This window comes from Oryctolagus cuniculus, chromosome 5 (genome assembly GCF_051225735.1).
Source record: "Oryctolagus cuniculus isolate XC-2025 breed Fujian yellow rabbit chromosome 5, ASM5122573v1, whole genome shotgun sequence".
Lineage (NCBI taxonomy): Eukaryota > Metazoa > Chordata > Mammalia > Lagomorpha > Leporidae > Oryctolagus > Oryctolagus cuniculus.
In genome coordinates this window covers 15,542,156-15,557,062 of record NC_142871.1, presented here as the reverse complement: position 1 = coordinate 15,557,062, position 14,907 = coordinate 15,542,156, and the positions used below count along the sequence as shown (strand labels likewise).

The 14,907-nt window shown below is 39.6% G+C and overlaps 1 protein-coding gene across 11 annotated transcripts in view; it reads right to left on the bottom strand.

Annotated features, from left to right (window-relative positions):
* Positions 1-14,907, bottom strand: part of SYNE1 (spectrin repeat containing nuclear envelope protein 1) — a 551,459-nt gene that overhangs the window by 198,980 nt on the left and 337,572 nt on the right. For all 11 annotated transcript variants that reach the window (XM_089332568.1, XM_070073379.2, XM_070073388.2 and 8 more), the window contains 7 exons: positions 12,887-13,012; positions 11,230-11,406; positions 9,607-9,872; positions 5,903-8,063; positions 2,536-2,873; positions 2,195-2,339; positions 1,381-1,599 (listed from right to left, as the gene is read on the bottom strand). In XM_089332568.1, the coding sequence (XP_089188694.1) occupies positions 1,381-1,599; positions 2,195-2,339; positions 2,536-2,873; positions 5,903-8,063; positions 9,607-9,872; positions 11,230-11,406; positions 12,887-13,012 (3,432 nt within the window). The remainder of the gene's footprint in view (positions 1-1,380; positions 1,600-2,194; positions 2,340-2,535; positions 2,874-5,902; positions 8,064-9,606; positions 9,873-11,229; positions 11,407-12,886; positions 13,013-14,907) is intronic.

Below are 14,907 nucleotides of genomic sequence, written 5' to 3'. Positions count from 1 at the left end.
GATAGTGAGAGAGACAGAGAGAAAGGTCTTCCTTTTGCCGTTGGTTCACCCTCCAATGGCCGCCGCGGCCAGCGCACCGCGCTGATCCGATGGCAGGAGCCAGGTGCTTCTCCTGGTCTCCCATGGGGTGCAGGGCCCAAGGACCTGGGCTATCCTCCACTGCACGCCCTGGCCACAGCAGAGAGCTGGCCTGGAAGAAGGGCAACCGGGACAGAATCCATTGCCCCAACCGGGACTAGAACCCGGTGTGCTGGCGCTGCAAGGCAGAGGATTAGCCTAGTAAGCCTCGGCGCCGGCCTGGATTTATTTTTTGAATTTTGGAATATTTGTTTAGACATAATGAGATATCCTGGGAATGGGACCAAGTCTAAATACAAAATTTATTTATGGCTCATACACACTTACACACATACCCTGAAGGTATTATATAATATTTTCAATTCATCTATGTTTGGACTGGAACTCATCACCTGAATTTTCCACTTGTGGAATCATGCATGTCAACACTCAAAAGTTTTTGAAGCATTTTGGATTTCAGATTTTCAGATTAAAGATGCTCAACTTACATAGGATTTGGGAAATGAGTCAAATTATTGCCCAATTTTCATGGCAATAAAAAAGTATATTGTATTTTTTTCAAGAAAGAATGCAAATGAGGTAAAAGGGCTTATCCTCCTTTCAAAATTTAATTCTTTGGTTTTCATGTGGAACTATTTGATCCTGAGTTTGGAAAAAAATTGCCTGCTAAGTATTGTATTCATAATTTAGTTTTCATGCCTTAAAAATAGGGATTATAACAGGCTTTTACTTTCATAAGGTCAATTTTAAATAGGAGAAAAATATGAGTACTTTAGGAATTTTGTGGAGGATGGAATTAAAGTAGGAGATTATTTTGGTGCAAAATTTTTCATAATGTGCATAAAATGCCTATTATGAGAAAATTGTGTATGGATTTCAATTTTGTGTAGCAAGATAAACTCATTCTTTTAACACCAGCTTTCAGAGAACTTTAAGTAACCCCATACTGTTTTTCAAAACAGGGTCATCTCCACGTATGCAAGGGGGTTCAATTCCAGGACTCCCACAGATAATGAAACCCAGATTATTTTGTTCAAACCTCTTATGTGAAATGGCACAATATTTGCATATAAACCTTGGTCAGCTTCTTCTATACTTTAAACAATCTCTGGAGTACTTACAATACCTAATACCATGTAAATAGTTGTTATACTGAATTGTTTAGGAAATAATGACAAGAAAAAAGCACACATTTTCAAAACAGAGGCATTTTTTCTGAAGTATTCCTGCAGATACAAAGAACCAATGGTCACTATAATCAGGTAGGAAAATTAATTTGAACCTATCAATATTGGAAATTACCTTATTGTTCAAGTCCTTCCAATCATCCACTGCATCTTCCAAGATCTTCTCCTGGTCCTGGGCCACAGCATGGAGGCGCGTCCAACGCTGCCAGACCGCGGTCATCGACCTGCTCAGGGTTGCCTTACTGGCTTCATTTCCAGTTTTCTCCAGTTCTGAAGCCTTTTCCTCCAAGACCACAATTTTGGCACGGAAAGAGTTAACGACTGACACTAAAGCCTGGGGGTTTAGGGGTGGAAGGAGGAGAGATGGGTTCTTTAAAAGTTCTGTGGATCTTGGTAAAGCTTAAATTTTTTACCAGGGGAAATGTTTCTACCTGACATTGATTTCAGACTGAGTTACGCTTGGAATGTTCAAAACAGGTAAGGTGAATAGTACTTATTTAGTTATTAAAAACAGTTTTTACTTGAGATGATGTTTTCTCATTTTTAAAAAAATCAGCAAAAGTATAAGTGAGTCGAATTTGACAACTTACTGCAGTGACATGAGAGGGAAATGCAGTTACTGGTTTTTTGAATTTCATTTGAATTAATCTGAATTATCCACAGGAAGTATTTACCGACATTTACTATGTGCCAATTGCCCTGAAGGCCTTTTTCATATCTTAGCTGTGTATTTCCAATGAGGATTCTAAGAAGGTGACAGCATTTAATAAACTCGAAACTGCTATGAAATGTGATTAAATGCATCCTTAGCATATTTAAGGAAACCAGAGAGAAATGAAGATTTATCTATCTGTTTCTGGAGCCATCGTGTTGCAATGACACATTATAATCATAATTAAAGGATTTTTAGAGACAACAATAAAATGGACCTTGTGTTCTGCTAACTTTTCCTCTGCTTCATGACTGGAAGATGTCTTCAACAAGGAAAACTCAGACAATTTCTTTTCTGCCTCATTCATCAATTCAATGACCTCTTCCCTTGCCTTCTGGTAATCTTGCCAGTGCACTGCACACCTTGAAAGAGTCCAAGAGAAATCAGTAAGCAATATGAACTCACACATTTCAAAGCAGAGCCCTGGTGCATATATGTTTGATGATGTTTATGAAAGAAGAATGAATTTACATGCCAATGTATAGTATTACTGTATTACCATATTATGGGTGAAAATTCATTTCACTGAAGAATAAAGCACAAAGCAACTCAGAATACCTCTGTAAGAGATCCAACTGGGCATGTGAGTCCTGATTTATCCTCTGACTCCTCTTGTCTAGGGAGGCCACTTTCCGTGCTAGGTCCTCTTTTCCACTTGGCTTGATGAGTGGGTCAAGCTTGTCAACCAGACCTTGTAGCTCTTCCAGATTACTGTGCAACTGACCTTCGGCACTGAAAAATTCCATGTGACTTTTGAGATTTTCCTCTGCACTTTCCACATCTAGGCCATTGCCTGCCAGCTGTAACATTTCTTGGGCATCCTCAAGCCAGTCATTAGCTGCTTGAAATACTTGATAATACCTTTGACACTGACTGTATATTTCAGTCAAGCTGGCCTGAAAAACAGTAATTGAAACCATAATAAACTCTCAATTGCAATGTGTTTGCAGGAAATAGTTTCATTTACCCAATTTTTTTTCCAGTACTCAATCCTATAGATTTATGTGTGGATGTACAGCGATATATTGGTGAATTATTTTTGTGGGGTAATCTATTCTTAGTCTTTGTTTTTCCTATTACTATTTTTTATAATTTATCATTGCAGTTAAAATTAATAGGAACAGAAATAGAATAGAAATTTATGTTGGTATCTTGACTACTTCTAAAATTTTCTGTCTCCAAAGGGAAAAAAAAATTGTTTGGTAATAAATATGGCAGACTGAATGTTTACCAAATGGTAGCAGTGCCTCAGTTGGTTAGAAGTATAGCAACACCAAACTTCCCAAATGGAACCCTCCAGACCAGTTTCTAAAAGTGAAACAATATCACATGAATCTTGAATATAGAGTAAAATAGAAAAGTTTCGGTCTGGAATTCTGTCCCCTCAAATCCAAAAGTAAACATTCTGACTGCCTTTCAGTGCCTGCACAGGACAAACTAGCACTGCACAGCCAAAATGCAGAAAACTAGCAGACAAAGTACAGGCAAAGTTAGCACTGAATAAAGAATAGGGATGGCAAAGCAAAGAATCGGTAGTGCAAATTAGAAATAACCCTGAAACAATTTGCAAGATCAGTCTTTTTTTTTTTTTTTAATTGAGAGAAGAAGATTGAGGAAAGGGAGAGAGAGATCTCCCATCTGCTGATTCACTGCCCGCATGTCCACAACAGCCAGCACTAGCCAGGCTGAAGCCAAGAGCCGAGAACTCATTCTGAGTCTCCCACATAGAGCGCAGGGACTCAGCTACTTGAACCATCATCTGCTGCCTCCCAGGGCATGCAGTAGTAAAAATCTAGAATTAGAGTGAGGCTGGGATTCAAACACAGGCACTCTCTTAAGAGATGAAGGAATCCCACGTGGCCTTAACCATTATGCTACTACTATATACATACATACTATATATGATATACAATATATACACTATATAGTATATACATATATATACACTATATGGAATATATACTATAACAACAAATACCTGCCCCCAGTTAACTTCCATTCATACTCCTCACTCTAGGCTAAATACTTTGTTTATAACAATAGTTATAGAGAAATCATGAAACAAATTTAACAACAGTCTTGAGTCAATATGAAAAGATAAGTCAATAAATCTATTTGGGAAGTCAGAATTTTACTTGATAAAATTCATTAAAATTTTACCCAAATATTAAGATAAGCATTTTCCTACTTGAAGTATTAGCCTTAATCTGTATGTAAAATAAAGTTAAATGATCACAAAAATTTACCAGTGGTTGTCTTACTTCTAGCCCTAAGCTAAGAAGATAAACCTAATGAGGAAACTGTCACTCCCCGTCTTTGTGGAGGAACGACACAGGACCCTGCGCTGTTCTTTTGTCTGCTCGGCCCTCCCCGGGTTTGCTGCTGGTTCTTCCCGGGTTGGCTACCGACCCTTCCACCTCCGTGGAAGGGCGGTTCCCCCTAGCCACTTTCCCCACTTCCGCAGGAGAGTGGCACACCGCCGGCCGGCTCTCTCGGGGGCTGCACAGGTGTTCCTTCAGATAGATGTTCCTCTTAGATGTTCCTGGTGCATGTTGTCTCTCTCCTCCTTTATAGTCCTCTTCCACCAATCCCAACTCTGCTACCCACACGCTGAGTACGCTGCTCTCCTCCAATCAGGAGCAAGATCAGCTCCTGCAGCTCAGTCAATCAAATTGGCGAGAGGCAGCTGTGTAGAAGCTGTTTCTCCCTTCTCAGTGCCATATTGTGGGAGAGCAGATGCATAGAATAAGTCTTAATTCCAGTAACTTAGTCTAGTCCGGGTTGCTCCCCACAGAAACCATTGCTGTTCCACTTCCACAGAGAGAAAACTGAGACAGAGGTCTAAGTAATTTGCACACAACCATGCGGCTGTGATTAAAACCAGATGCGCCTTACTAAAGGCTTTAGATAATAAATTACCTTGAGAAAAGCTTTCACCTAAATGGTTGGTTGAAATCTCTCGTAATAAGAGTGGTGAGGACAGATGTGGTAAAAGGGAACAAGACTTAAAGGAAGTGATCCTCTGGACACTACTGTATCTCTTTTTATTTTTGAATGCATAGAAATTGCAAGCCCCAGAGCAATCCATATTTAGGAGGCCAATCTGAGAAGTTGTTATCCCGAGTCAGGTCCTCATGAATATTCTAGTCTTGCTTCTGCTGGGCTACAGGGAAATAGGCAAGGAAAGCAGGTGGTACAGATAAGAGGAGACCCCACAAGAAGATGCCTCAGCATCAGGGTGCATCATCAATTTGCCTCTCTGTCTGCATTTGGAGACCCTCCATGCAGCACTAATCTTAAAAAGGGCAGTGTTCATTATTCAGCGTTAATCAATTTGATTAATATTCTAATACAGTTGTCCCCGGTATCCTAGAGAGATAGGGTTCCCCTTCTCACAGACACAGCAGCACCATGGTTACTAAAATCCAAGATACTCGAGTCCTTTATACAAGATGGGGTAATATTTGCATAGAATCTATACCATCCTCCCATTCACTTTAAATCATCTTTAAATTACTTATAACATTTAATACCGTGTAAGTGCTATGTAAAATAGCTGTGATTTTTAAGGCAATATCAGCAAGAAAAAAATTTGCACGTTTGCCATAGACACTATTCTTTCTGAACATTTTATATCAGCAGTTTGTCTATATCAATTATTAAAATTTATTATCTCTCCAAATTGAGAATAGCTGAGATATTACACTATTTATTATAAGCAAAGCGGAGTCAACATGGAAACCCATATGAAATGAATGCTATGACAAACAATAAATACAATCTGAGAGTACAGAGGATGATTCCATGTAGTATCAAAAAGGAAGTATTAAAGGAAGTAATTCTAAGCTAACAGCCAAACACATTTCTCATGCCTGTTCACAAATAAGCTGCAGGAGAAAAGCAAAGCCAAGCCCAGGATGCCAACCTGTCTGGCGCGTAAAGCCTCCTGAACGTCTCCGTCCAGCTCCGAGAGCTCAGCAAGGGTGTGCTCTAAGTCAGCGGAAAGCAGTTCCTTGGCCTTCATGAACTTCTCCTTCTCCTTGTTACTCAGGGCATGCATGATTCTCAGGCTGGACTGGACCTCTTCCTGATGAATCTGGATCTTTCTGATTTCTTCCTGGATGGCCTGCAGATTGAGGTCCAGGCAGAGTGGCCCACTGAGTTCTGCCTTCACCCTCCTCAGCCAGTCCAGGGAGCGGCTCATTTCAGTCTGGAAGTCTATACTTTGTACCATCCGGCTCTCGCACTCTGTCACGGTCTCGCCGATGGCAGAAGTCAACAGTTTCAGCTCCTCTTGCCACAGCTGGATCTGACGCTTGGCTTTCTCATAAGCCAAGGGGTCCACGTGTGGGGTGAGATCGTCCAGATGCATGGCCACTCGTTTCAGTAGAATGCCCGAGTCCTGCAAACTTCCAGCCAAGGAGTGGTACATTTTGAGCTTCTCCTCTGCAGGCAGAGTTTCCTCATTCACTTTGGTCTGCTGTGTTTTCACAGACTCTAGTTGTCTCTCTAGCTGTTGGCACATCTTTTGGTGCTCTTGGTAAGCACTGGTGGCGTCTTCTAATACACTAACCCTTTGCTCCGTCTGTCGTTTCAGTCTGTGATACAAGGTGACGAGGTGCATCATCTTGTCTGGCTGCCAAGGCTGACCTGTGCTACGGAAACTTTCCTTTTTCTGATTCAGTTCATCCACAGCTTCCCCGAGGCCCGTCACCTCGCCCAGAAGGGTTCTACAATCATCCTGAAGAGACAGAGCTTCTTCAACAATCAGGTTCGTGGGGACTTTGCTCATCTTCAAGAACTGATCTTCAAGCTCAGTCAGAGACTGGGTTGTCAGCTCAATCAAGGAAGAATATTCTCTCCGTGCAAGAATTGCCTCTTGCACTTTGTAGAATTTGTCTTTGGCCAAAGCAACAATAACATTCAGCTGTTGGGGAAGAGCATTGAGCTTTTCACTGAGGTAGGAATGATCAACTTCATTCAGTGATGGTAATATGGCCTGTCCAGTTCTCTGTAGCCTAAGTAGAAGATTTTCATATTCTGGAGATTGTTCCAGAATGTCTTGGTATTTGGCCAGTTGTGTGTGTAGCTCAGTACTCTCATTCATTAGGTTTATTTCAGGAAATGTAACAATATCCGCTTGTTTTAGCCAGTGACAAGCTTTATCAAAATCTTCCTTAAAATGCTTCCTAGAAACTAAACTTTTTTCCAGTTCTTGCAGCCGATGGCTACATTTTTGTAAGACAGTGTCATAGACACTCTGCAATTCCTGAAGCTTCCCCAGCACTTCACCCTTTTCCTGCTCTGTGACTCCCTTCATCAATTCTCGACCCTGGGCCCAAAGTCCCGAGACTTCATTTTGGTAAGTCTTGAGGCTAGCTTGTGCACTCTTACATGTTTTAACTTGTTTGTTCACATCATCTGGTAGCAGACAGATATGTTCACGGAACATTATCTTCCGTTCATGTTGCTGAATTTGGCTGGTGGCCTGGAACACTGCCATGAGGAACTGGGTCTTCTCGGACAAGGCCTTGTTTAAATACTTTCTTCGCTGGCCCACTAAGTCGCTGAGACAATTCACGTGCCTTTGGGCGTCAGAGAGTGCCTTCTGGATTACTTGCCGCTCATTGAGGCCAAGGTCGGCCATCACCCTATCAGCATCCTTTGTAAGTGATTTCAGGAGCATCTGTTTGGCCTCCAGTTCACTGCAGATGGCCAGGTGGTCCATGAGGAGGTTCTGAGCCAGATCTGGAGGGGGGCTGTGCTTTAGGGCCTCAGCTATGTTGGGCTGCTGCTCTTCTGCCCACTCCATTAGCTCCTGAAATCTGGACTGAACCACATGCAACTCCTCCAGATTGGTGACAGATGCTTGGATTTTCCTTTTTACAAGGTCCTCAAGCTGAAACCAGCGTTGTTCAAAGTGACTGGTCTGCTCTTTGACAAGTTCTTTGTCATCTAAATTTAGGTGCTCTATTATTTTCTGCTTTTGGTCTTTCAGCTCTTCAATGGCATATTTTCTCTCTTGCAAGGCCAATGCTAACTTTTGCAATGCCTCCAGATGGACAGCAGTACTCTCCGCGTCAGATCTGTAAGAATATTTAAAGATACAAGAGAAATTCAGCTTCAGTCATTGTGGGTTTTGGTTCAAACCGTGTCAAATTACTCTTCATCTTTTTCTTTAAGTAGATGGCCTTAGCTTAAGGTTAAGCTTATTGTGAGTAGCCTGGTTCATAGTTTATTGATAAAGGTGCTGTAATTATTATGGAATACAAGTCCCATCTCTTTCTATTCCAGAAGTTGAATCAAATCAAGCCACCTACATACTTGTCTACTCTGCCCTCCAATCACATCTGCCTTATGTTTTTAGTTTCCTTTGGCTCTGATTAACTGAGCAGAATCTGAACAGGCACAAGATCCCCTGGTGATTTGTGTAACATTATATTTTGAAAAGCAGTAATCAACTGCATTCCTGAAAATGGAACTGAAGGAAAAAAGTCATGATTTACGTGCTTTCATATGGGAAGTGAATCCAGTAAACAAGAGTTAAGTACAATCTGGAAGGTGAAACCAAGACTCTAATAGCTACTCAATTTTGTACTTAGTGTTTTTTTTTTTTTTTTTTTTTTTTGTCATTAGAAATCTTTAAGTGTGAAATGCAAAGAATTTTTATTCCCCTGACCAAAAGCATACAAGAAAGTAGAATCTTACGATCTCTTACATTAACAAAGTGGTCAGTTCTGAAGTATGAGAAGCAGGGTTGGAGGCAGAATGAGTTCCATTTAGGATACAGAACTGAAGTACCTTAAAGACTAGCGTAAGCTAGAAGTTCAGGATTTTGCTGATACTATACTGACTGGATATATCACAGAGACCCTTAAAATGCTGAGCAAGTCAAAAGGAAAAAAACCAACAAATCAAAATAGTATACTGAAACAACAACAAAAACCCAGCATTGATGTAGCTGAATCCAAAACAATGTTGGTAGTTTTCACAGCTGAAAAGTTAAATCTTAGCAGGAACAGAATAGAGTTTAACAACTGTAGTGGAAGTGTAGGATGGTTTTCACATGTTGATCCTGTGTGTGTGTGTGTGTGTGTGTGTGAGTGTCCTTTTCTTCAAAGGAAAAAGGTAGGAGGAGTTCCATCACTCAAATTACAAAAGACACAATTTATTTTGGATGACTTGATGATTTCTAGAATATTAAAAACCTTGATCATATTACAAATATATTATTTAAAAAATTCATACGAAACCTAGGGAACATATACAGATTCAAGTGTTCATTTCACAAATTCATAAATAACAGTTCCACAAGGTAATTAAATAAAACCAGAAATATTCTTGGGATATTCTTTAAAGTGACTTAGTAATCATCTTTAGAATATCCTTTGAGGTCACAGAGAAAAACAGAGTCATTTTCAGATGATTCTCTTTGGCCCACTAGTAATTACAATATTAAGCTAGAAAACTAATGGCTGTATTTACCTGACAAAATTAGGTTAATAATGTTTCATTAACTCAGATATTGGTAATGATATTAAAAACATAAAGAAAGCGTTTTTGATTTTTATAGGAATTAGGAAATTTCTGGCTTTACACTTTGGTGACCCACTGGATAATTTCTCTTACCTGGCCAAGTTATCCCATTCCATAGTAAACTTTTCTAAGAATGCTTCAACAACATTCATTCGATCATGGTAATCTCTTGTTCTCCGAAGATCCTCTTCCCTTTGCAAGCAGAGATTGTTAGACTGAAGGCATAAGTCTAGCCACTGGTCATTTAAGTGGCTGATTTCCTTGTGTTCAGGAGACTCCTGATTTTTGGTGAGCTTGTTCACTTTTTCTATGACGGCACTCACTGATGCTTGCTTGGACTGCAATTGCTTAACAAATTCCTAAAAGATGATAACAACAAAATAGAGAACGTGAAAAGAACCCTCCAGATACATACGGAATGGAGCCCAGTTATGTCATCTCTAAACACTTTAAGTTCCTTAATGTAAAAAAACTAAAGATTGCATAATGTGTCATGAGAAAATGAGAAAAATCTGTAAATCAGCATACTTCCTTATGAATGTGAAGTTCTGAAGTTCATAAGAATCAGAGTAACTGTAGTATTTATTTTGTTATTTTGAGATGTATAAAGAAAAACATAAATGTGAAACCATATTATTGTCACTAAAAAAAGTTAGTATCTTACCTTGGAGTAGTCCTACTAAAATTTTTTCCTACTAAAAATTTTTAAAGAGCATATAATTTCAAACAATTCAATTATTTCCTACCATTTTTTCCATATTTGCAAACAATATCCTAGCAGAAAACATGACTCATTATCATAGAAAAAAGTCTTAAAGTTTGTTAAAAATATGATCTCACTTCCAATAAAGTTTATATACTTATATAAGGAGTCTTTGAAATATCCTGAAAATGCATATTATGAAAAAACTATGCATGAATTTCATAATTTTGGGATAAAATAAAAATTTTTTTAAAAACTATTTATTTACTTGATACACAGAGACAGAGAATCTCCACCAAGTCACTCCCCCAATGCCCACAATGGCCAAGGCAGAATACAGGAGATAAAAGCCAAAAACTCAAACCCGGTCTCCCATTTGGGTGGCAGGAACCCAATTATCTGAGCCATCACCACTGTCACACAGTCTGTATTAACAGGAAGCCAGAATTCGGAGCTGGAGCTGGGAATTGATCCCAGGTACTCTAATGTGGAGGTGGGCATCTGAAATTGTGTCTTAATTGTTAGACAAAATTCCCATCCCTCAAAATTTATTTTTTAACTTCATTTTCTACATTTTGAGGTACACTTACATATTCTATAAATTAAATTTGTATTTATTAATCAAGTATTTAATTGCTAAGCTTACAACCCTATGACTTTTTAGTAATAAAAATCTAAAAAATACTAAGGCCTCATGTTTGTTTGTTTAGTAGCAGAATCTTCTGGCTCTGTAGGCTGAATGACAGCTGCTGTGTTCAGAAACAAAGCAGAGAGGGAATGTCCACTGATGCAAGTGGCCATCTGGAGCTCCAAGAAGATTTGGACGTTTACCATAAGGTCTGTCTTTCCTGGCACCAAAGGAAGGCTACTTGTTTGGATCCTCTCTTATTCCTCAAACAGTTGTGCCGAAGTCTAGGGATTGACAGACCCCCCAGCTTATTGAACTGAACTCCTAAGTCCATTTCCTGTTTTCTACTTTGGCCTCTTTATCTCCTCTGCAAATTCAGTCCCACCTCTACTTGGGAAACCATGTTCTGGGCAATGTTGAGCTCTAGTTCCGAGTGCCTCCTCTTCATGTTCTGCACTTGCTGATCAGCGTCCTGCAGATAGATCCACAGCTCAGCTTTCAGACGCTTGATCTCCTCCCAGCCTTGAGTTAAGTTCTGTGCCTGCACAATCCTTTGTTCAATCTTGAGCAAACATAAGAATCAAAGTCAACAGAGATAGAAACTTCCATGCGTAGTGAAGACGACACACAGGCATGCAGAAGGGCAGACGTGCACACAACATGTACACACACACAGCTAAGCCCAAAAACACTTCTTTATTTACTTATTTTAGGTTTAGGGTGTCTAAAGACTTTGAATGCCTCAATTATGCCACGTGATTTCAGAGTTGTGGTGCTTTAAGAAATTCAACAATTTGTCAAGTTCAAAAGCTGCCTGATTGGATTTTCACACCTCTCATTTCAACTCGCACACCCATCTGACTGACTCATGCATTTGGTGTTGGAGTTAACCAGAAAAGACATTGTTCTCTGTTATGTACTTGTTCTTCCTTCTGAGTTATTAAATGTTTTGTATATATCTTTGGATTTGCTTCTCTGGATTTTGAAATTATATAATTTGTTTCAATAAACCACTCTGTAAAAATCTGCAGGTTATATCATGTCTCATAAAGATTTAACACCATATTTTGATAATATAATATAAGAGAAAAATCTTGTTATTTTAAGATATTTTCTTTTGGATAATTTTGCTACTGTGTGACCATTTATTAAAATAAATTCCAAATCCAAAGCTCATGTTTCTTTTCACTCTAAATATATCACCTTAAAGAATTAAAGGCTGCAGCAGCAGTAGCCATGAACAAATGACTCCTGTGCTGCCACTGTCTGTTGTGGATGGGTACTGCCAAATCATTACCATCCTTTCCACTGAGCCCACGTACAGCTTCAGAATCCTCTCAACAGCACACTTGATGGCCATCGCCTCCAAATAAGAAAGGTCATGACAGATGGCATGCTCTTCACCATTTCTGATGTAGCAGATCAAGAGTCAAGAGCCCCATCATATTAAGAAAAATTATATAGCATTATATATTACTTAATGACAGTAATACATTCTGAGAAATATGTCATTAGGGATAGCTTACCACTCACTTTGGCTATCTGAATAGCCTTTTGCTACAAGGCTACAAATCTGTACAGTGTGATATTGTGTTGAATACTATAGGCAGTTATACCACAATGTATTATTGTACCTAAGCATATCTAAACAGACTAGGGAATGTATAAACACTAGGCAATAGGACTTATGGAGCCACTGTGGCATATGCAATTTTTGTTGAATGAAACATGATTATGCAGAATTTGTGTTTCCTAAAGTAAAAGCTGAAAAACCGAGAAAAGAAAAAATACGGGGGAAGAGAGAGAATGGTAATTAAGGGAGAAAGCATGCAAATAGGTAGCAATAGACTGGGAATCAATGATTCAGTTCTTATTCCATGGCTTCAGTGTCAGAGGGCTCACTTTTCTATGACTTACCTGAAATTCAAATATCAATTTATTATAACGACGTCACAGTACTACAGTAAGAAGCCTCACATATAACATTCGAGCAAGAGAATACAGTAAAACAAATCCCATGTGACCTTAATTTCCTTTTTTACCATTTGCTCTGTTTGTTGAATGTCTTTTGCTGTGGCTTTCACTGAAGAGTTTGACAAGTCACACATGGAGCAAAGAAGATCTAAGTATGTCCTTGCCTGCTCTTGCAAAGCTCTGAAGTGTTTGACCTGAAACAAGGCAATTGTGAGTGGAAAATAAAGATATGCTCAATTTACATGGCAAATATTTGTACCAAATGTAATATACTTTGTTGACATTTCAAAAATAATCTTGGCATGTTTAGTGTTCTTACCATGTCATAAGTGATATACACTAGAGACTCTCAGAAAAGAATCTATGTGTCCTCTATCTGTTTCTCATTGAATTAAAGAAGTTTGTATGATGTTAAAGGAGGGGAGAAACCAAGACATTTCTACAGTCTTTCCAGATTCCCTGCTCACATGCTAGCTTATCCACTACCTTCTCTAGTCTATTGCTTAACATCTTTTTGCAGATCTTGGAGACATAAGGCAAAGGTCAGAGTGAGTTTGCAGGTTTCACTGGAATGAGGTGAAAGCACAGATGGTGGGCTACTTCTCTCTACACAAAGTTCATCTCTGACTCCTCCCTTTCCACAGATCCAAGAGAGGCTTCTCCTGGTGGATCCTTATTCAGAGAATAACGGGCATGGAGCAGTCCACAAAACAAAACCTTTGTTCCCATGGAGCTTATATTCTTAGGAGACAAATAATAAACAAACAAAAAATATACAATGCAATGCTTAGTGGTGTAAATACCAGGAAGAAAAGTCAAGATGGTGAGAGGACAAAGTATGAGGAGGAAGTGATGCTACTTCAGAAAGAGTCCAAGTCCAAGACGTCTCCAAAGAATCGACCTGAATGCTTGGCAGGTCAAGTCATGGCAGGTCAGATGCAGCAAATACAAATCCGCAAGGCTGCAGCAGAGTGAGCCAGGTAGGAGCAGAGGTCAGAGAGGTGACCAGAGGCCAAATCACAGAGCGGAGTTGACTACACAGCCCAAACACTGTGCTTGTGCCTTCAGTTCACAGTTGCTCAAGCTCAGAACCACTGACATCTGAGGTCAAATGATTCGTCATGGAGGTGGCTGTCCTGGACAATGAAGGATGTTCAGCAGCGTCCTTGCTCTAACTACTGGATGCCAGCATATCCCCAGTAGTCTGAGTCATAGCAACCAAAAATGTGTTCAGAATGCCACGTGTCCCCAGGCGTCAGGGGTTGAGGGCAAAGTCACTGCCTCCCTCAAGGGAATAACCATTGCAGTAGTTCCACTGGATGACAAAAGATGGACTCTTGTTAACAAAATGCAAGACATTATATGAACAGCTTATTGATAGGTCAGGGCAAGAATTTTGGAATTTACTCTAAGTGTGATGATAGGACATTGGAAGAATCATGGTCTGACCTCCACTCTGAGAGTCACCCTTACTGTGCTGTGAAGAGCCTGTCGTGGGCAGGAAGGAAAGCAGGTGAGCACTTAGGCTACTGCAGGCATTGGCTGAGAAGTGATGGTGGTCTGCCTGGTGGTGGAGACTGAGGTGAGAAGTGGTTCTTGGCTACTACATAAACAGCAAGTCCTAAGGGGTCAATTTGACCCACAGAAACAATAGGTGATTTTCAGCATCATAAAGCCAATATTGAGCATAAGCTTTTGATTATTTCAGTATCTTTTCTTCCGTGCTGTATGGACTGCCTAAATGTGCTATTCTTGTGTAGCTATAACAGACATAGAACAACTTCCCAGTAAGTCAGAGGTAGCACTTTATTTATCCAATGTACAAACTGACCAGCATTTCCCTTCTGATTAGTATTTAGTCACTAAGTAGTATACAAAAGCACCTTATCATGCACCTATGGCCCAGAGGTTATCTGCCCCAAACAACTTCTGGAAATGAAAAAAGAGTAAGGTATCAGAACATTAATTTCATAAATGCATTTCATTTAAAGGAACAAATGATTTATTTTGGCCTGATTCCAAAAGTGTTGGAAGCCACAAACAGATTATCAGTTGCAAAAGGTTTTTGATAAAGTTAACTTCAAAGGCA